Source organism: Cariama cristata, unplaced genomic scaffold, assembly GCF_000690535.1.
Source record: "Cariama cristata isolate BGI_N322 unplaced genomic scaffold, ASM69053v1 scaffold14961, whole genome shotgun sequence".
In the NCBI taxonomy this organism is placed as follows: Eukaryota; Metazoa; Chordata; class Aves; order Cariamiformes; family Cariamidae; genus Cariama; species Cariama cristata.
The window spans coordinates 7,636-28,511 of record NW_009601111.1 but is presented as its reverse complement, the minus strand read 5'-3'; the positions used below and the strand labels follow the sequence as shown (position 1 = coordinate 28,511).

General features: G+C 53.5%; 2 protein-coding genes across 2 annotated transcripts in view; one reads left to right on the top strand and one right to left on the bottom strand.

The window, feature by feature from the left end:
• Positions 1 to 2,001: 2,001 nt before the first annotated feature.
• Positions 2,002 to 8,286, top strand: TCTE1 (t-complex-associated-testis-expressed 1). The gene is made up of 4 exons (XM_009710332.1): positions 2,002 to 2,182; positions 4,092 to 4,660; positions 5,749 to 6,198; positions 8,110 to 8,286. The coding sequence occupies exons 1-4, from the start codon at positions 2,002 to 2,004 to the stop codon at positions 8,284 to 8,286; spliced, it is 1,377 nt and encodes a 458-aa protein (XP_009708634.1).
• Positions 8,287 to 20,673: 12,387 nt separating this feature from the next.
• TMEM151B (transmembrane protein 151B) overlaps positions 20,674 to 20,876 on the bottom strand; it is a gene marked incomplete at its 5' end in the record, with an annotated part of 1,536 nt that continues 1,333 nt past the window's right edge. The window contains one exon of the mRNA XM_009710333.1: positions 20,674 to 20,835. Within this exon, the coding sequence (XP_009708635.1) occupies positions 20,674 to 20,835 (162 nt within the window). The remainder of the gene's footprint in view (positions 20,836 to 20,876) is intronic.

The window sequence follows — 20,876 nt, the reverse complement described above, 5'->3', positions numbered from 1 at the left end:
CTGTCCGCTTCTTCCTGTGAAAGGAAGCGTGATTTCTTTTTTTCAAAAGTTTTAGTATCATTTACCTTTCCGCCTAATCTGGGCGTTAGATGGCATAAACTGGGAATTTACTACATGATCCCATGCGTCGTATATCATTTAATAAAGCATTTTTTGGATAGGTGACTGATGTCAAGTGGGCGGGAAGAAGAATGTATTAGCACTGTTGACTTGGCTTATTGATAGGGAATTACAGCGCTTCTCCGGTGTTCAAATACAAGTTGCACCAGGGGAGGTTCAGGTTGGATATTAGGAAGAACTTCTTCACTGTAAGAGTCGTTAGGCGTTGGAACGGGCTCCCCAGGGAGGTGGTGGAGTCACCATCCCTGGAGGTGTTTAAAAAACGTTTAGATGTGGTGCTTCGAGACATGGTTTAGTGGGTTTAGTGGGCATGGTGGGTAGAAGGTTGGACTTGATGATCTTTGAGGTCTCTTCCAACCATAATGATTCCATGATTCTACACTTAGCAAACCTGGCTGTTGGCATGCTAGCTCTGACACTCTTACAGCCGAGGCGGAGGGGATGCAGCAGTGAAAAAGTCCTTCCCCTGGCAGTAAGCGGAGCCGGTGGGGTGTGCGTACGGTGCTGGGGGTGGTGGGAGTGGATGCAGTGCGAGCAGTGATTCAGCATCAGAGTCAGCCCCCTCCCCAGCACCGCAGGCCTGGGGTTGATTCAGACGCTTTGCGGGCTCGCTGTCGCACACCGACAAAAGCACAACACACTGTTGCTTTTGCTGGCGTCACACCAAATACTGAGTGGGGATGGTGGAATCAGCTGAGGTCCTCAGCAGCCCGGACACGGACCCCCCCGAGCTGTCTGCTTCTGCTTTGAGGCCAGCCGACGCCGGGGCTGCACACACCGGCTGACGTCCAGCTTCGCTCAGCGAGTTTCATCTGACATTTGGAAGGGCTGCACTGTTCCTAGAGCTGGGTTTTGGCTCTGCCTGAGGGCAGCTGCGTGTCCTGCTCGGTCTCCAGGAGTCCCTTTGGCAGTCCCATACGTGCCGTGGGTTACATACCCTCTAAAAATCAAGCTGCCGTCGGTAAACTGGCAATCAGATCCTAGTTCTTTTAGCTCATATCTGCTGAGGCTCAGTGTGGTCTGAACAGGGATGACCCGTCTCATCAGTTAATGGACATTTGGAAGGAGTTCAGCTGGAGAGTAATTGGAAAAAGCAGGAGGAAAAAAAAAAAAAAGAATACACTTAGGGTGTATTCATCTGTAAAGCATCTGTCTTTAAAGAGTCATAAGAACAGACATACTGGATCAAACCAGGGAATGGTCTGGCCCAGTATCCCATCTCTGCCAGTGGAGAAGAGTAGAAAAACTATGCAAGGACGTGTGTTTCTTTCCTCCAGCACTCTCCCCGCCTCCAGCTGTGTTCAGCTCCCACTGAGCCAGATGTGGTTTCTGTGCACTGAGTCATTCTCAAGGGGTTTCTCTTCCATGGACTTGTCCTGGAACCTGCACAGCCTCTCCGTATCCATGACATCCCATGGCAAGGAATGCCCCAGTTCAACTGCAGACCCTGTGAAGAACCATCATTTTCCTTTACCTTAAAGCCAGCTCCTGCCAGCTTCACCTGTTTCTTTTATTGGAGAAGACAGTAAACAATCAATTCCTGTCCATCCTCTTCACCAGCACACTGAATTTACACCACGTTATTATCTGTTTATTACATGTGGTACCTAGAGACCTCTTTGTACAGGGCAGGGTGTAAAGACAAGGGTGAATAATAGTGGTTTTCCTGCAGAGTACTTCCAGTCCAAGCAGAGGAGGCAGCCAAAGGGCAGGGGCTGAGTGTGTTACAGGAGAGCAGTGTGAGCAGACCATTCTTATCGCTGGCCTCTCTCTAAAGTTGCCTTTTACTTTTGCAGGCAGTCCAGTTGTTGGAAAATGCGGTGGTGACTCTCAAGCAATTTTCCTCTTTTTCTCCTGAAGGAGAAGTGGATGCTGAGCAGGATGCAGCAGCCAGCAGCCGGTGGCAGGAGCAGAGCCGTTCCCTCGCTGAATCCATCCCAGGCCAGCCTCGCTGCAGACTCGCACTATACACACCGCATCATTGAGGACCCCGAGTGGTCCCTCGTCACTGTCCCCCACCTCACTGAGCTCTGCCTCCAGCACATCGTTCACAATTTCGAAAGTAAGCGGGAGCGCGTTTCCTCTGGGAGATATGGAGAGAGAGGGTCCGTCCCGGGGAGCAGAGGGTCACCGAGGCAGGCAGATGCATCTGAAACGTGGTACCCAGCCCTGCCAAAGGAACAGATGGGGAGAAACATCCCCTCAGGCGGCTAGTTAAACAAACTGTTTAGTTGCTAAGTATGTACTTGTACACTCCAGGGATGGCTGTAGTCCTCTGGGCTGCTATCCAAGATGTGACTCTGCCCTAACCTTGTCCTACCATTTTGTTTTTCCTTCCGTGCTCTGCTGGACTCACTTACCTCAACCATGGCCGGGGCTGAGGACTCATGGTTTCCTTCCCCTGATTCACGCACACTTTACAGCAGCACTCAAGGATGGAGCCCCGTTGTGCTGAGTGCTGTACAAAGAGATGGAGAATTGCTCCCTGCTCGGAGGAGCTACCATCTCGGAATTCATATTGTACTCAGAGTCTAAGGCCTTCTCCACGGCTTTTGGTGGTGATGTGACAAGCTATATCCTCAGGCAAGGAAGGTGTTTTTGAAGCAGGTGGACTGATGAAATATAGCAAAATAGAAAAAACTTGTCTTATCTGGGAACCGACTGGGAGGGGGAAAGGAAGAGCCTACCTGTCTGTTGGGCTGTGAAGTGAAGTGGCAGCAAAGACCAAAGACAGGTCTAAGGCTGTGTCCACAGTGGGGTTGTAAGATGGTAGAGAGGAGCTCAGCGCTGCCTTAGGGCAGGAGCTGATGGTACTTGGGGGTCTGAGCTGGGACACCCTTGCAGTCAGGTCAGTCAGTCCGATGCCAAGTGGATTGGACCTACCTTGTGTGCACACAAAAGCAGTTTGGTCGGTGTCTTGGGGACCTTCGTGCCATTACCTGAGCTGTGTGGCTGCATCTTGGCCACTGCTGTGGTGAGCCCGAGAGAAGTTAGCCCGGTTCTGCCCGTACGTGTCCCACCTCTGCTTCTGCCCGTGGGGCTTTGCAGAGGAGGGCACTGCAGTCCCACGGCAGGACACTGGAGAACAGACTCCAGGAAGAGGTTGTGGTAAAACTCTGGATGTCCTCAGGAAGGGAATGCCACCGGGACAGGGGAAACATAAAGCGAACCCCGTCTTGTGTCTGAAAATCTGATTTCCCATGCGCAGATAAGCCTCTCCACTGATGATTTCTGTTACTCAACACTACTGTAGCCATGTCACCAAGCATTCAGGGTGTGAGTACGCACGGCTTTTCTCTGGCATTTCTCACCACAAAGACCTTCTAACAGACAGAAGCCAGCTGAGACTTAGGGCAAGAACTGGGACTGAGGGGAGAAAGCTCCTGGGGAAAGAGAATTTTTATTTAAACAAAGATCTAAAGGCGAAGAGTGTGTCTCAGTGGAAAGGAACAGGAATCAATTTGGGGTAAGACAGACATTTGAGATAAGATAAAAAGGCACGAGGACTTGCATGAAGAGCGCACAGGCGTTGTTCTCAAATATTGTCCTTCAATACGCTTAGAAACCAAAGGGAGAAAGTTCAGCAAATGACAAGCCAAGCTCTCCCATCGCTGCAAGGCTGAATTAGCTCTCTTGGGAGCAGAAGTCTTGCTCTGAATATAAACTGCATTCAAACTAAATTTAAACCGGAGCTAAGTTTCTAGTGCAATTCCCAAATATTATGGGAGTAAACCCAATTACGCTGATGTTTTATTGTAAAAATTAGAAATCCTACACAGAAACGTAGGAGATGAATCCTACACATTTTCTGCCAGCTTAGCTCCCTGCACCAGCTGCTGGCAACCGAGAAGAGAGCCAGGATCAGCAGAGGGGAGGGCATGGGCACACAGCTGGGGGCTCGGGCAGGACCATAGTGGAAGCCATGGTTCCTACAGCCCTGACCAACCTCTCCTCCTCTTCATCCCCTCCAGAGAACCCTGTTTTGGACTGTCTTCTGCCTGAACACCAAAGGAAGGTGCTGGACAGGCTCTCCACTGGCCTCCCACTTGCTGTGACTGCCAACCTAATAAGCGATGAGGACTACTGGAAGAGGTGCTGCACCGAGCGCTGGCAAGTGTGTGACATCTCCAACTATGGAGACAGCTGGAAACGGATGTTCTTCGAACGTCACCTGGAGAACATCCTGAAATGTTTCATCCCTAACACCACGGACCCCAACCAGGTCCTAGAGCTCATCCCGCTCTGCAAAGACTATGTACGGAAACTGGAGATTGATCAGTTCCTGCCACCGGTGCAGGTGGATCAAAAGGAGGAGAGGGATGACCTCTCTGATACAGGGAGTGATTTTGGATTCGGCGAGGTCTCCATGCATCACTACGATCTGGGAATCCTCATTACTGCTCTCCCCCACCTTGAAGAGCTTCACCTCACTTATGGTGTGAAGGACTGCGGCATGAACTTTGAGTGGACCCTCTTTAACTTCACCCACCAGGACTCCTGCAACCTGGCTGTCGCCGTGAAGATGTGCCACAACTTGAAAGTAACGTACCCCAAACTGAACCTTCCCTCCCCAGCTAGATCTTCAAATTGCCCAGGGCTAGAAACGCAGGGACCAGTTTTGCTTGCTGGCAGCACCCTTCCTTTTGCAAGCTGCAGTCTGGCAGAATGCAGAGATGGTAACTTGCTGGCCTGGTGCTGAGTATCTTGTTCTGCACATGTCCTTGTTAGAACAGGTTGTCAGAGGGTCGGTGAGAAAAATACTTGCTCCTACAAAACATGTTCCCTGTAGCGCAAGAGAAAGCAACACTCCTGTTTTACCTCCTCACATAGTTATGGGAGGGAGGAGAGGAGAAGCCCAGAGAGAGTTGTTCATAAGGAGTTTTTTGGTAGTTATGCTTAGTACATACAAGTCAACGTGCCCCAGAGGAGCAGAGACCCCAGGAAGAGTACGGGGAAATACTTACATTTACCTTAGAGTGATGAGGGGGTTTCCTTCTGGGCACTAACACCATCTTCAGCTCTGTGGCAACCGCAGGGCAGATACTCAGCCCCTCCAAAACGTCAGCGGGCATTGCTATCCAGAGCGAGCTGGGTGAACGCTTTCCCCACAGATTGGCATGCTTTGGGAAATATTTATCTGCTCGGCTTCCTGAAGAGAAATTACCTCTCCTGTGGCTATTAAGGTGCCCTGGACATGCGGGCCATTGCCCTTCATAGAGAGAGCATTGTAGTTACCACCGCTGCATGTGTTCGTTCAGGTAGTGTTCAACCGCGAGCTGGGGTGAGCTCTGCTGTTACTCTCTGCAGATATTTGGGCAGCTTTATCGTGTTTTACTTTAGCCCCCCTGTGTCAGAGAGCTGGTGGGGTCAGAGGGGAGGAACAGGCATTCCCAGGAGATGAACCATTTCTCCCTAGAACAGACCTGGGACATCAGTGGCATGTCCTGCCTGCTGGCAGTACCCTGCCCACTATGAAAGCAACTCCTTGAGCCTACTGGCTAAAGGTGTCTGAAGTGAAGGGAGATGAATCCTCTCTGGTGGACCATAGGCTTAACTCCCTCGACGTCTTGTACAAAGCTCAATCCACAGCGTTGGCTGTTTTAGTGTCCCTGTTCTTTATCCCCACAGGTTTTCAAGTTGACACGAAGCAAAGTGGATGATGACAAGACCAGGCTGCTGGTCCGTAACTTGCTGGATCACCCCTCCTTGGTGGAGCTGAACTTGTCCCACAATCTCATCAGGGACAAGGGGGCAGAAGCTGTTGGCAAGTTGATCAACCGCAGCAAATTAGAAACCCTCGATCTGTGTAACAACCAGATCCGTCACCCAGGGGGTCAAGCTCTTGCTCGAGCCCTGGCTGAGAACTCCACCCTGACCTCTCTGAATCTACGCCTCAACTGCCTGGAGGACAAAGGCGGGGAGGCGATCGGCCGTGCCCTGCTGACCAACACCACCCTGAAGTCCATCCATCTGGGCAGTAATAACCTGGCAGAGCCAACCGCTACGCTTTTCTCCCAGGTCCTGGCTCAGAACACCACCCTGACGAGCATCAACTTCTCATGCAACCCCCTGGGGCTGGTAAGAGAAACCCCTTCTCCCTGCGGTTTGTGAGCCTGCGTGGTGGCCTTGCAAAGCAGATGCTGAGCCTGCCCTGCCTCGAAGCCAGAAAGGCAAATGCATCCCTCACTTTGCAGTCTTGCTGCGATAACCATCAGTTGCGAGCAGGGAAGAGACTCTAGCAGACGGCAGGAAGGAGAAGGACATCATCTGTGCACACACACTCATTTATCTCTCACTCGTTACATTTAGCTCTGTTCACAGGGCTGAAACTGCCTTCCAGGCTTTTGGGCAGAGAGGGACTTTCCCCCCCCAGGAAACTGAAAACCAGGGAGAAAGTCTGGGAAAAAAATCACAACCGCTTCACACACGTGGGAGTAGATAATAATGGTAGGCGGCATGAGACGAGGGCCTTATGCATATCCTCGGTGCTTTGGATCTGCTGTGCCATCTGTCACTCCGCAGCACACAGATAGTGTCACCCTTCCCAGAATCTCTCCTGTCCATCACGTGCTCAGAGGAGGCTGTTAGGAAATCGGCTGGGTTGTTGAGCTCCTTTAACCCACCCTGCAGCTCTGGAGAGGTGCGGTAGGTCAAAAGTGTCACGTCTGGGTGCTTGCAAGTGGCTCCTAAACCACAGGCTTACATTTTCTAGACAGAGGAGCATCCACAGATCTTGCTACATCCCTAAGACCTGCAGTATGCAACATGCCCACAAACCAGACCGCTCCTCTTCTGCTGATTTAAAAAGAGCTTTAGAAATCTGAAACTAGACAGCCAAATGCAATCATGCTGGCTTTTAAACTTTCTGCGCTGCCTCAATTTTTCTCACTGTCACAACAAAGAGACAGCAAGACCAGCTGTCCCTGCTGGCAGGAATATTGGCATCAATGTGTTTGACAATGGTTTTAAAAGGATTTGATGGCAGAAACCTTTCGTGAGCTCTGAGTTTTATGCTCCTGGACATGGAAAACCATTTGAGTTTAATGATACACAGGGGCAAAGGTTGGAAAGGATAGAAGGATTTTTGCTTAGTAAATAATAATCTCTATGCTTAGCATCTCCCATTACCCATTTGTGAAGCTCTACAGCAGCCCGAGTGGGCTGGTGGTGTTATCTTTGGGGAAATGGAGGTCTCTGCTAGAGACGCATCAAATTCCGACCTCTCTATCCCATTAAAAGGAGACTCCTTCCCAGTCCTTTTTGATCTTTTTGGCAAAGGGTCTAAGAGGCAGGGTGCTGGGATGAGGGGACCGCCTGGATAGACGAGATGGGAGCAGGAGTTGTATTTGGTACCGGAAAGAGAAGAGCTGTGGGGAAAAAAAAAGTCAAATTGTCACATTCCTAAAGACAGTGCTTCAGGTAAGGGAGGGAAAAGCCCCGAAATGAGTTGCCTCCCTAAGGCTACCTACATCGCTTTTTTGGTCGCATGCAGGCTGGACTTCAGTTGCGTGAGATGTTCCCCTCAGGAAAGCCGACGCAGCCTGGGAAATGGCATCCAGGCAGGAGATGCCAGCACTGGGGCTCTCACCACAGCCACGATGAGGAGCAGCGTACTCATCACACTGACATTTGTCCCCAGCCAGCAGCGAGCTGGGGACCGGGGGACAGGGGAGAGCAGAGACTCCTCTCAGGTTATCATTGCCAGCCATGCTATTAACCAGCCTGAGCTTGAGGACTCCTGACATGGTAGCCAGAGGGGGTCATTAGCATGTGTCATATCACAGAGTGCTGCATAAGGTTACACTCCTTCCCTGTACTTCTCCTGTGAGCAACATTTCGGGCTTGGGTGAAGGCCTTCATCCCTTTTGGCACCATCTCATGGGCTCCCCATCACCTGCAGGAGAAGTTGCCCTGGGGAGGTGGGAAAGGGAGCGATACACTTCACTTTTGGATCTCCTCCTTTAACTTCCCCTTCTCACTCATTTGCAGGATGGTGGGAAGCAGCTGCTTGAAGGGTTGGCGGATAATAAGACTTTGACCGAGTTCGACCTCCGCCTGGCAGAGGTGGGCCAAGAGACCGAGTACCTCATTCACCAAATTGTGTGGGGCAACCGGGAAGCAGTGAGGCTGGGGTCTCTGCAGCATCCCCCCGCCAAACCCCTCTGAAGAAAATGCTCCAGAGAGCAATGAGTTTTGCAGGTGCCGTGTTGGAGATACTCAAGTTGTGGCTGTCACCGCAGCCTCTCCCAGATGCCCATCATCCAACCCGTGACTTAATATGAGACAGACATGAGACCTCATGGGACTGGAGTGGCATCACCGAAGCAATCTGCCTCTTGAGCCCTCTCTCCCACTGTACCCAAGACTACATCCCACCTCCTGTGGTGTTTCTTAGGTGCTCTAGCAGCAAGCTTAGTTCAGGCAACTGGATGTTGTTCCACCTGTAAAGCAGCTCAGGTGAAGTCTCCACCATCTAAATGGTCTAGTCCAGACCTACCTTCAGGGCAGGCAGCCCTTTTAGGCTTTTTGCTGAGGAGGACATGAGATGCACAGGGATAGAGGGGATGTTGTCTCTGGTTCCTCACCAGCTTTTTCTTGCTATTGCTCTGCTCAAGGATTTATTTGCTTTTATAGCAAATCTGTCTAAAGTCTCAGATATGGGTGGTGAAAAGTAAAAAAAAAAAAAAAAATTCAATAAATGATGGGTCTCTCCACCATGGTTTCCTGGCTTGGGTTGCTATGCCTTTGACCAGTGCTAGACTGCTTTGCAAACAGGTGAATTCTTTACAACTAGATGCTTACCTTAACTGGTAGTGCCCTTCTGTGCAAACCTGTCAAAAAAAAAAAAAAATCTGTTTTTTGCATAACTTTGAGCTAGAGGGGTCCCTGCAGGACTGCTGGCCCACACAGCCCACAGGGTTGAAAACGGAGCAGCTTCCTTCTGCCCCACGGGCTGTGGCCACCCGAGGACAGGACAGGGCACATACCCGATTGCCTCGGTCCTTCCACTGCCCCACGCAGGAGGGGTCAGCAGGGAATTACGTGACTTCCATCCCCTCCCACCCCCTGAGCAAGGCAGGGGCTTCACATATCTCCCAGCCCTGCCCAGCACCCGTGCTGACAGACCCACCGCTGGCAGCCACCTCAGTGAATCATCTGAAACTTTTATTACACCGATTTGGTTTACAATCTTTGTACTTTGATATTTCCAACAAAAAAGGCAACATTGTGATATACTGTTTGTACATATATAGAGAGACAGACAGAGCTAGATCATATTGACAGAGTTGAAAAGTAAAAACCGTTTCCCAGTGTTCACAAAAGAATTTGTTCACCACGTACCCGCTTCTGCCTTGCTCTGCCTGATGGATACAGACGCCCGCGGTGCCGCCGGCCCCCGGCCGACAGAACCTTTACCTGCGCCCTGTTGTGCCCTTATAGATCAGAAAGGATGGGGTGCGAGGCCGTCCCCGGCAACGGTGGCCACACAAGGGGTGCCCGGAGGGATCAGCCCCAAGCCCTCGCAGGTCTGTGTAGCTCCCTTCCCAACTATTGATGGATGCTCCAGTGGCTACACCCACAAGAAATCCTAACCAGCGGCAGCAACGGTGAAACCTCCCCACCCGGGCGTCTCCCACTACTTGTTTCCCATCCTCGAGACCGAGGTATTGAATAGATTTATTTCTTTTTATTTGCATTTACAAAATATTTCCACTGAATGACACACCTGAATGAGATGAGAACTCGTGTTCAGAAACAGCAGAAAAGACCCAGATCAGCATCAGGCTGAGGAAGGAACAGCTCCAGCAGCGAGGGTGGGGTGGGGGGGGCTTAATGGGGGTGCCCTGGTCCTGGGCAAGCCTGCCTGTAGCTCCAAGTACAGGGCTGCGTCTGGGCAGCCAGTTGTGCAATGAAAGCTCGTGCTGGGAGGGCAGCGATGAGATCCCTCAGACATGCTAGCAGACACGTGAGGAGGAATTGGCCGCCAGAGCCAGTGAGGAACAGGGATGGAAAGAAAAGGGCTTGGGAAAACGTCTCATCACCAGAACAACCATTGACTTGCTTTCCAGGATACTCACGACTCCTCTTCCTGCAAACGGCCGAGACCGTTACCACCCCTGAGCACCCTCCACACCCACTCCTGGGCTGTCCCACGCAGGAACGCCTGGACAGGGAGCTGCTGCCTGCAGAACTCTTTGCCTTCCCTCCCATCAATCTCTTGGCCAAAGAGCAAAGCCCAAAGCAAGCAGCCCGCACCACACGCCCAGACCCAAGACCAAAAGTCCACTACCTGCTGGTTTGCAAGGGTTGACACCATTTCAAACACCATACATGTTGGTAAAAATTAAAGCCCTGATTAAGTGTGAACACTCCTGTCGCTGCTGGGTCACTTGGCAGCTTCAGGTCTGGTTACGGTGGTGTGGGACTGCCTTGCAGAGCGATAATGACCAGGTCACTCTGAGCTGGGAAGGGAACGTGCCAGCGCAGGGCCAGTACGGAGCCCTTAGCTCTCCCATGAGATCCATCCCCAAGGAGTACTGCGGGGTTTTGGGGCGGAGGGGGAGGCAGTTGTGTGCCTTGGTCTGGAAAAGGGAATGACCTCCAGTCCCTTTCCTGGGATTTGGTCTTCCCTCCTTCCCTCCCGCCGCCATCCACCGACGCAGCGTGAGCAGCACTCAGCAGCACAGAGACCCCAGCCAAGCTGGGAGCATCCCCCCACCCACGGGTCTGTGCCAGAGAGATGGGGAGAGACAGGAGGTAGCTGGGAAGTGATGAAGAGGGAACACAAGGGCTTGCACTTGAACTACGCCAGCGGGTGCCCCATCGGGCCGGAGCAGGGGTGCCCACCCGGCTCCCTCCCGCAGCAGATGGCAAGCCCTGCTTCTGCGGCTCTGAGCACAGGGCGCGCGGTGGCAGGAGCCGGTGGCCGGCTTCCCAAGCCTGGCAGCTTCTGCTCACAGCCACCCAGGCATCGATTTGCAAGGTGTCACGCTGGCGTATGTCGTAAACAGGACAGCAGGTTGATTTCGAACATCGACTGAGGGTGGAGGAGCAGGCTGCCGCGGGAATGGGCATGGAAATGGTTGCTGTGTTCAGCCTTCCTTTGCTCCCACGGAGCTGGATTTATCCAGGCTGAGCTTCTGTCCCTGCTTGCCGGGTATCTGCTGGCCCTCTGCACACCCAGCCGAGTGCTGTGGGCTGGGGTTCAACAGCAGCGGTGAAAAGGGGGTGGGGGGGGGCTGTGGGCTGTCCCCGGGATGGCACAGTAAAGCCATCTCCAGACCGGGTGAGGGCTTGGGCTGGGGCAAGCTCGGAGCATTTCCAGGTCACCTCTTATAGGGACAAACTATGAAACTGAATCGGGGAGGAACCGGTACATTTGTAAAACACAGCGCCAAGCACTACTGGCCTGAAATATCCACAGTGCAGGCCATAGCCCTGCATCCCAGACAACTGACGCAAGCTCTCCTGATCGCTGGGAACCCACCGCTTTATCCCGTCAGCACCTACATCTCCTGTGCCCTGTGTGCAGCAGCCTCCCTCCAAACACCCTCACCCCCAGCTGGGGCCCACAAACACCCCTGCTGACAGGGCACTTTTGGCTAACCCAGACCCTCTCCTGCTCCTTCCTTCGCTTGCAGTGAAGAGGGATGAAGCCTGAGCTCCTGCAGCCGGGACGCTGGGAAGCAGCACAGAGCCAAGCCCTGTATCAGCTTCCCTAGGCGGAGGGGACGGCTCAGAAATGAAGCGTTCCTCCTCCCTACGGGCTATGCCTGAAATAGCCAAGCCTGTCAGATCCCTGTCCCCGACCGTGATGGATTAGCCTCTCCAAGGCACAAGGCAATTTATTCATTAGTGACATTTACACCTCATGGCTGCATTAGCCATTGCGGTTTGGTGACACGTGCTCAAGCTGTCAGTGCTGGGCTTGGAGGCAACATCGCTGCTCCGACAACGCAGCGAGGCTTGGCCTGGGCACCTCAGCTTGGAAATACCTCCTGCCTGTCTCGGCCAGAGCATGCACAGCCCGCTTTGTTCCCGGGCTTTTCCATCAAATTCCCTGCTCCTTCTATTTCCCCTCCCCATCTCCCTGCCTCGCAGCACCGCTGCTCCAGCACAGCAGCCTCCTGCCCTGCCTTGCCTTGCATCTCCCATAAAAACCCCCCGCATCTGCCAAGCCTTTTACAGCTCTCGTACAGCCTCGCACAGTTCTCCTGCATCCCCTCCTCTCCACACGTCTTGCGGAGCACTCACACGCGATTCTGCCCTTCTCCGCTACCTCCTCCATCACCTGCGCCTTCTTCAGCCCCCAGCAAAGCTGCCCTCGGTCCCAGCGGAGAAGCACAGAGCCCATGTTTGCAGACACCCCCCCCCAGCAGACGTGCTCCTTTCACCCCAACGCTGTCCCCTGGTCCTGCACTGCTCCAACGGCCAACACACCTCTCCTCCCCAGGGACAGCACCAGGGCTCTGGAGATCAGCACCACCAAAACGTCAAGGCTGCCTGTTTTCTAACTTCAGTCTGTTGAACTCATCCTGCCTACAAACGCTCAGAGAAGTGCTGTGAAATTCTCCGGGAAAGCGATGCAGAAGCGAGGCCGGGATGCTCTGCAATGCTCTGCAGGCTGATGTTCTCTATCTCCCAAGCAAGCCCAAGGCATGGCAGGGCAGGGAGCCTTGCTGGGAGGTTGTGCGCAGGCAAACCAGCAGGTTACGGTGAGGACTGCTCACCAGCACGCCTGGGGTCATCACGCTGGTGTTTCACGGCTGGCCCACGGCGGGGAGAGGACCGGAGTGATGCGAACACACGGCCTCGGGGGAGTTCAGGGGAGGAGGGTGCTTCGGCTAGCTCAGAGGAACGACAGTTTGGGGTCTGGGGGTTTGGGGAGGGTGAGAAGAGCTGGAGAGTGTTGGCCAGGGAGCAGATCCAGCAGCTGTCCTGTCTCAGGCAGTCAGCGAGGGATCAGCGTGTTCTCAGACGCAGCTTGCTCCATGCTTTTATCCCTGCTCCCTGCCACTCGCTGCCGCAAACGCGACACTTCACACCGTCTCCTCGCAAAAACCAGGTCAGGGCTTTCACAAGGAAGGAGCGACGCTCTGTCACCTTGCAAAGCCCTCACCACGAGGATGGATGGGTGACACCAGACCAAAGGCACAAACACACCAGCCCACGCACACGAGCACGCAGAAGCCCACCCTGCCACGCAGACACGCTCCGGTGTCACGGCCAGGTCACAGCCCTGGGGGCAGAGGAAGACTTTGAACTCCAGCCTCTGTTCATGATCAGCCTACCCCCCCACGAAGCCACAGGACCACCATCCCAATCTTCCTTAAGCATTTTTTTTTTTTCCCACCAGCACTGCACATTTCTAACAGAGCTGGCTGAAGTGGAGTGTTTAAACCCACTTCATGGTCAAAAATTAAATATTTTTTAAGCAAGGAACAGCAAGGTGAAACACTTCTCACAACCATTAAGGCCTTTTACTCTCATTTCAGTTTGAAAAAGCCGTTGGCATTTCCAAAGTGAAATGCTGTTATTTTGGGGTCTAGTTGTCACCGTTTTTTCCCCCCAAGGGGTTGAACGTGCATGGTGCTTCATCAGATGGACCACGACTTTGGTTCCCCCCCGCTCGGCCCCTGGGGACCGGCTTGCCCTGGGAGGGTGGGTGTAGGACACAGAGCCCACCGGCTTCTGCCTGGGCTGAGCGGGAGGGGACGTCTGCTTTCAGCTGATCCTCCCTCTGCATCTGCTTCTGGAGATGCACATAGACTCAGGCTTGGGTTTTTCCAAATGTTTTCACCCCAACTGGCTCATGGGCTGCCATCCAAAGTCTGAATTCATGGCACGGCAGCTGACGGCACTGCTAATGGACATTGGGACCGTGGGACTGCTACAAAATACTAAGTCATCTCACCACATTCTAGCTAGGCTTTTTCTTTCGCTAATGTGAGTAGCTAAGATCGCAGAAGCAGCTTGTGCTGATGGAGAGTGAAAGAACCTCATGTGTCTGTGTGTGAAGTTACTTTGCTCTACAAAATCCGCTAAATTATAATCACAGTAGGTGATCCATCCGTTCCCGAAGTTCAAAGGACTGGGGAGGATTCAGGATGGGCACCAATTTCTCACAAGCTTCATTTCCCCAAATGAAGTTTACAAAACCCAAACGAACGAACAAAAAGCCCCAACAAAAACAGTCTTCCTCGGGAGGGGGGAGGAGGAATAAAACCCACTTAGCTTTCCAGCAGCCGCTGTGCTTATTCTCAGTGCTGGATGGCCACGCTGCACATTGTGATGGGCTCCTGAAAACTTGGCAGCTTCTGGAAGTGTTGCATAGGTGGATGATGTACCTGTTAGTAGAGCCTGTTTATGAGCTGCAGGAAGAGGAGCTTGCCGAACTCTACAAAGAAACTGTCCCTCCCCTACGACAGACGGACGAGGTGAGGAGGGAAGGAGGAAGGGGAGGCCATGAAGCCACAGGTCCTGCAGGTTCAGTTCTGTCCTTGGGACCTCTTTTCCCTCGTGTGCGGAAAGGCTACGGTCCTGTGGGAGAAGGCTCCTCTCCCAGTGCGGTGGAGGTCAATTTGCTCATTAGCTTGCTTTTGCGGGAGTTGACGAGATTGCATCCATGGGCATAACGTCTCCCTTGGCGGAGCAGCTGTGATGGAGGCAGCAGAGCAGAACAACTCAACCCACTGCTTGCAGAGACAGTAGATATTCAACATTCATTCATGTTGGCCAAGTCCCAACACGAACTCTGTGCATCAAAGCCACACTGTGACAGATCAATTTGTCTGGACTCAAGGACAGACCACTCTGAGAAGTTGCTAAGCCAGGCTCACATTGGTGTAGTACCACTGGCTTCAATAAAACTACACTAGGGATGAACATAGCCCATTAATTTCTACCTGAAACGTGTCTAAGCCCCCTTCCCCTTTTTCCATCATGCCCACGGGGAAAAGTGCCCGAGGTGGGCTTAGCCCCAGGTCCCCACTGGGCTCCCAGGTCCTATGAACCAGGCTTTGGTCCCCACGCATACCCGGCTCAGTGCAGGCTCCAGGTCCACGTGCATCACAGGAGGGAGCATTACCAAATAGAGCTAACACACCATGCCTGGTTTCTGAGATGATCTGGATCCAGATCAAAATTCATACAGACCTTATTCTAGCCACCGAATATGAATGAAACACGATTAGAAGCACATATCGCAAACTGAGACTTAGAGCTCTTTGGTAATACAACTTCTGGGTGGTGGTGTATTTCAGACCCATGCCCTACAGCTACCGCAGCAGAGTAGGAGCACATCGCAGCAAGGTTGTACCCTGCTAAAAGTAAGGCAGCACCCTGGTGATATTGGACAGCAGTACTGAAGCCGTGGTTGGAACGGCTGAAAGGGGAGCTTAAAAGGTACTGTTCTTCCCACAGGCACGGTTTTACCAGCATCAGATGGTACCTAACTTTCTTAAACTTCCACTTAACAAATCTCTTCGGGCAGTTCCCTCCCCATGGGCATCCATCAGGGTTACTAAACAGCTCTGCAGCCTCTTCAGTGGAGAGACAACAAAGAGGGCAGGGACGGGCTAGGTCCCTAACATCTGCATTTTACGGGGAGTGGAAAGGGAGGGGGGGTGTGCTTGTTTGACATCAGAAAAACAGCAGCTTCCCCAGCACTAATCCGGAGTATTTGCCTGGTGTGTGACTCGGGAAGGCTTGGCCTTGGCCATAAGCTGAGATTCCCTCTCCCTGACCTAACAAATGCCCCCATGGTTGCTCAGCCCTAAAGCCCTCCCTGAAATCTCCCTCCTCGGTGCGGTCTGCATGACAGGCAGCGGGCTCAGGAGGTACCACCAGGCTGGCTGGTGTCACCGCCCCGGTCTGCACAAGTAAAGTCCTAGGTGCTATCTGGGAAGTTCCCGGTGTGCGCTGAAAGATGGATAAATGGGTGGTGATGTGTCTTGAAGATCAGCTAAGCCAGAGTTTCTCACATGCTCATTCTCTCTCTTTCTCTAGTTCAGGAAAGCTGGAGAGCTTTTTAGTACCTGGCAAGTATACTGGCAGCAATGGGAAACACTGAATAGCCCAAACTTGTCCAGCCTTGCAGCAGTAAGGACCAGCTCTCTTCCAGGGATGTAGCAGTGCCATGAAGAGCCAGGAAGAGGAGCTGGCAGCGTTCCCGCCTCACTCGTCCTGGTACGCGAGGAAAGCCTGCTGACAAACGCAATGCTGAGCCTGACTCTTGGCCCATGGAAAGCTGCAGTGGGTGAGTGATGTATGGAAAAAAACAAAGCCATCTGACTGCAGAGATCCTCTTGTTATTGCCCCCTCGTACTGCCAAGCACCCAGCTTCCACCTACCCAGAGGGTGATGCAGGCTGTCCCCCTTTCCTTGCGTAAGGGGCCACCAGCTCTGTGTACTTTGCTCACTTTGAAGAGATGTTCTGCACCAGAAATGAGGACACAGCCCCCTTGACAGACCAAGGCATTGCTCACACCTTCGGCGCTCTCCTCTTGCCCAGGTCGGGCTCAGAGCAGGAAGGATAGACTCCCCACTCAGGGAAAACCTCCGCACCACCACGCAAGCCAGGGTTTGCCCAGTGAGATCCTGTGGGAGAGAAGATGTTGGGACTGGTGAAGGGAAGGCTGCAAAGACCAGATAACGCCTGCTTGTGTCGGGAAGGCCGTGGGGAAAAGGAGCAGAGCCAATTAAGGCTTGCCAGTCAATGGAGGAGAAGTAATGGGATTAAGATACAGCAGGGAGAATTCAGGTTAGATCTAAGGGAGCAGGCTATCACGAGAGGAGCAGACTGGGCTGCCAAAGGAATCGTCGTCACCGACCCAGACACGGCAGGGAGCAGACACAAGTCCTCAGCAAGAGCAGACGCCTGACGGCTGCTCAGCCTTGAGCTGTGGTGGATGGAGGTCTGTGTGCCCAGGAGATGGGACCACTCCACCACGGCAAGGCCACGGGCCAGAACACCGATAGATGGGCTCTGGGTATCTGTGCTGATAACCTGAGCCACAAAGAGAATTAAATCAGCTGCCCTTTGCCCAGGGCACTAGGGTCCCTCATCGACACTTAGGAGGAAACCTATCCCAGGGAGAAGGAGAGGGAGCACAACCCCAGTTTCAGTCTGTCCTCTTCAGCTCCACCACTTCTCCGCCAAGCTACCAGGCAGCTCCTGTCCCTCCTGCCCAGTCCTGCTCCCCTTCCATGCCCAAGCGTGCCATCCCCCTTTCCTGACCCTAAGAGAGGGCAGGAAGGTCGCCAGCCTGGTGAGAATGGAGTAGGTTGGAGCTGGGGGTGGGGGGCAGCTCCACCAGATGCAGTGGGGTAGTGGGGCCACAAATACGAGGAAGGGGATCTCGGAGAAATCCTGGCGTGCAGCGGAAAATATTGACTGGAGAGGTCCCACTTCTCAGGGTGCTGTGGGTCTGGGATGGTCACAGACCGTGGCACTGGGACCACGTCTGGGACCTGGCTGCGGCTGGCACTGTGTGCATGGGGAAGGTGTTCAGCAACAGGGAGACTCCGCATGGATCCTGCTGGCCAGAGCTGCCGCCGTGCCTCAAAGATACATGTGTCCATCTGGATAGACCGCCTCCAGAATAGGATTTTGTGGGTGAAAATGGGGCCAGAGGAACAAGTTGAGGCAATCTCATGAAAAGGTCCAGAAAGAGCCAAGGACAAGGTACCTGAGAGCAGAACTCTGTTGCAGGTGCTAAAGGACAGGGCCACAGAGACCCTACTAATCTGTCCCTATTCTGAGGACTGTCTTTGCCCCAGGGAGCTAAAAGACCTGCCAAATCTTAGATAAATCCATCTGTCCAAGGCATCTTCGAGGCTGGCGATAGAAAGAAGAGCCATCGTAGTCTAATTTAAGCAATGTGTAGGAGATTTCAAAGAGAACATGTTGGGAAGGACAAATGGACCACATCCCTCAGTAATGACCCATTGCAGCTCCCCTGACTGAAGGTCTCCTGATTCACTGGGACACACGAGCACACACCATTATCTCCCCAGTCACAAGGACCCTCAGCATTGGCCTTGGCTTACACTAGGCCCTCGCAGAGAGAAGCAGGAGCACACAGCAAGCCAAATGTCATCACTAAGCCAGGAAATCTCAGGACAGCCACAGGGGCTGTAGCCGCTTTCACCCAGCCTGAATCTGTGCCAATAATAATGAGAACAAAACGCAGAGAGGGATGTGCCCACACCGGAGACCTTATGCTTCTCTGTTCTCAAAGGAACCCTCTTATTTAAGCCAACATCTAGGTCTGGTGGTGAAAGTAAGGGCAGATGACAAGACAGAATCATAACGGAGCGAGATTTTAAGGGACTTTTTGTTCAAACCGCTGTTGTTTGGAGTCTAGCACTTAAGGTCCAGGAGGACAAGCTGACTTGAAGGGCAAGAGACACTGACCAGGACCCGCAGGGCACAAAGAGCAGAACAGACCCCTCTGGGGCAAAGCCAAGCGGAGCCTTACAACGCCTACGGGTGCTGACCGCTCCAGGCTTGCCAACAAGAGACCATTTTCAAAAGAGGACTGATGCAGTGGAAGGATACATTTGCAGCCTCCCCAAGACCTGGGAAGTGAAGCAGTTCAACAGCACGACTAGAGAACCAGACCCTTCATTAACAGTTGGCAGGAGGGAGACAGGCTGGACTAAATACAATGCTTCGCTGTTTGCTGTTACATCTTGCCCTTCTGTGATGGATGCGGAGGCAGACACCAAGCTGGAATGCCCAGGTGCTAATGGATTTGCTGTTGTCACCCAAGACCTGCTGCTCTCAGCCGTCGTTTGCCCCAGCTGATGCGGGAAGCGTGGTGAGGCTGAGGAGCAGTGCTGGCTGGAGAAATTGCCGGCTGATGTGGCATGCACTCCCCCAAAGAGCTGGCTGAAAAGGAGACAGCTTTTCCGAGAATAGGGACACGAGAGATCCGGGGATGTGCTGATGGAGAAGGAAAAGCTGGGTGTCTGCGTGTTGCAGCTTCAGGGACATGAAGGCTCCTTGCCCAATGTCACCGAGATCCTTTCCAGCAGGACAGAAGGGGCAGCACAAAGCTCAGAGCCGGCCAAACTGCCCCGGCAAGAGCAAGGCAGAGGAACCCAGGAATGGGCTACACCGAAGCCACCTCACTTCTCACAGCCTGACACCTCTCTGCAGAAACCTCCGTAGTGCAAACCACTCGGTTTTAAGCAGGTTCCCCCCTAATGCATCCCCAGCCGCTGTTCTGCAGGGCATCCCTCATGGCAGATGCCTCCCTGTCTCCCACCTGTGGGTCCTGCACCCTCAGTGGGGCCCCACGGAAAGAGAATCCCTTTGCTCCTCATTTTCCCAGCCCAGGTTCCTGACGCTCCAGCGTGCTTTTGCATTTCTCCCTCCCAGCCCCTCAGAGCTCTCTACCAAAACCAGGCTGCCAGGAGCCTGCAGCTCAGAGCCCAGCCTGGTCTCATGCAGAATTCGCTTGATATTACAGACACGCACCAACCTGCTGCTCTATTATCAATAGGCAACCTGCAGCTGAACCTACCAGAGCCTTCCTTGATCCTTGTCTGAACCGATTAGGACCCACTTCAAAGCCAGGAAGGGACCCCAGCCACTTGACGTGCCACCTATTACCACGATGCCGGTCCCAGTGCCATCCTCTCGCCCTTCCCCAGCTCACCGGGGGCCTCGCGTTTTCTCTTTCCAGCTGAGCCCTCCTCCAGCAAGCAGATCAGTAGCACCGCAGATCCCCGCTGCATCTGGGTTTGTACATTCACCCCTTCCCTGGTGCCGCCTGCCTGCTGTAATCCCAAGCAGAAAGCCCTTTACCGAGGGGATGCTGACTCTCAGAGCCGATGTGCCGAAACTTCCTAAGGAGCCGAGCCTGGGATCCTCTGGAGGCCGTGCCCTTCCCAGCAATGAGAATAGAGTAACAGTCGGGAGCATGGTCTAAAATAAAAAAAAAAGTGGGGAGGGTGGGGAACGGTTTGGGCGGGGGGGAAGGGGAAGAGCTGGATTCGTGGTTTTCAGCCTTTGCTCTAACCTGCTGCTCAACTCCACCTGCCTGGATGCCCCAGACCTTTAGGCACAGGCAGTTACACGCCGCTCCCAAAGGGCCCCTTCCCCTCCACCCTGCGAGGGGTCTCGCTCCAGGGTGGGCAGAGGTGCAGCAAGGACACTTTCTGGTGGCTGCTGGTTCCTCGGAGCACGAGCCAGGCTGGGAACCGAAGCACCCCCCTCCCTGCATCAGGTCTGTCTTTTTATTCCCCCCTTTGGATCTTGATGCCATGAATTACGGTTTTGGGGTTGGTTTGGTTGGTTGGTTTTTTTTGCATGTGGTGGTCGGTCTAGAGTTCTGTGCCATGTCAGGGGGAGCATCAGCACTCACCCCTCCGGGAAGTCAGAGCCACGGCAGGGGGAGCTTTCGCTGGCTGCTGGAGCGAGATGCCATGTCCACTCCATCCTGACGTCCACCTAGGCCATCTCCCTTCCCTGTGCTCCTCTCCCCAAATCCTGCTCTGGCTTGGGCCAGGCAACGGACAACGAGATCTCACCGCCCTCTGCTTTCACAGTGAGGTCTCCACGCAGGACCCGTTGCGGTGGAGGTGACGGTGGTCATGGTTCAGGCAGCCTTCGTTGCGGTGCACGATGAGGATGGGGAAGTAGAGGGCATCCTGGTAAGGAGGGGGGTCTTCCTCCTCCACAGTCACCTGGCTGGAGAGGCGTGTCTGCTCGGTGGGACAGCTCTGTTCGTTCAGGCTCCCGCTCC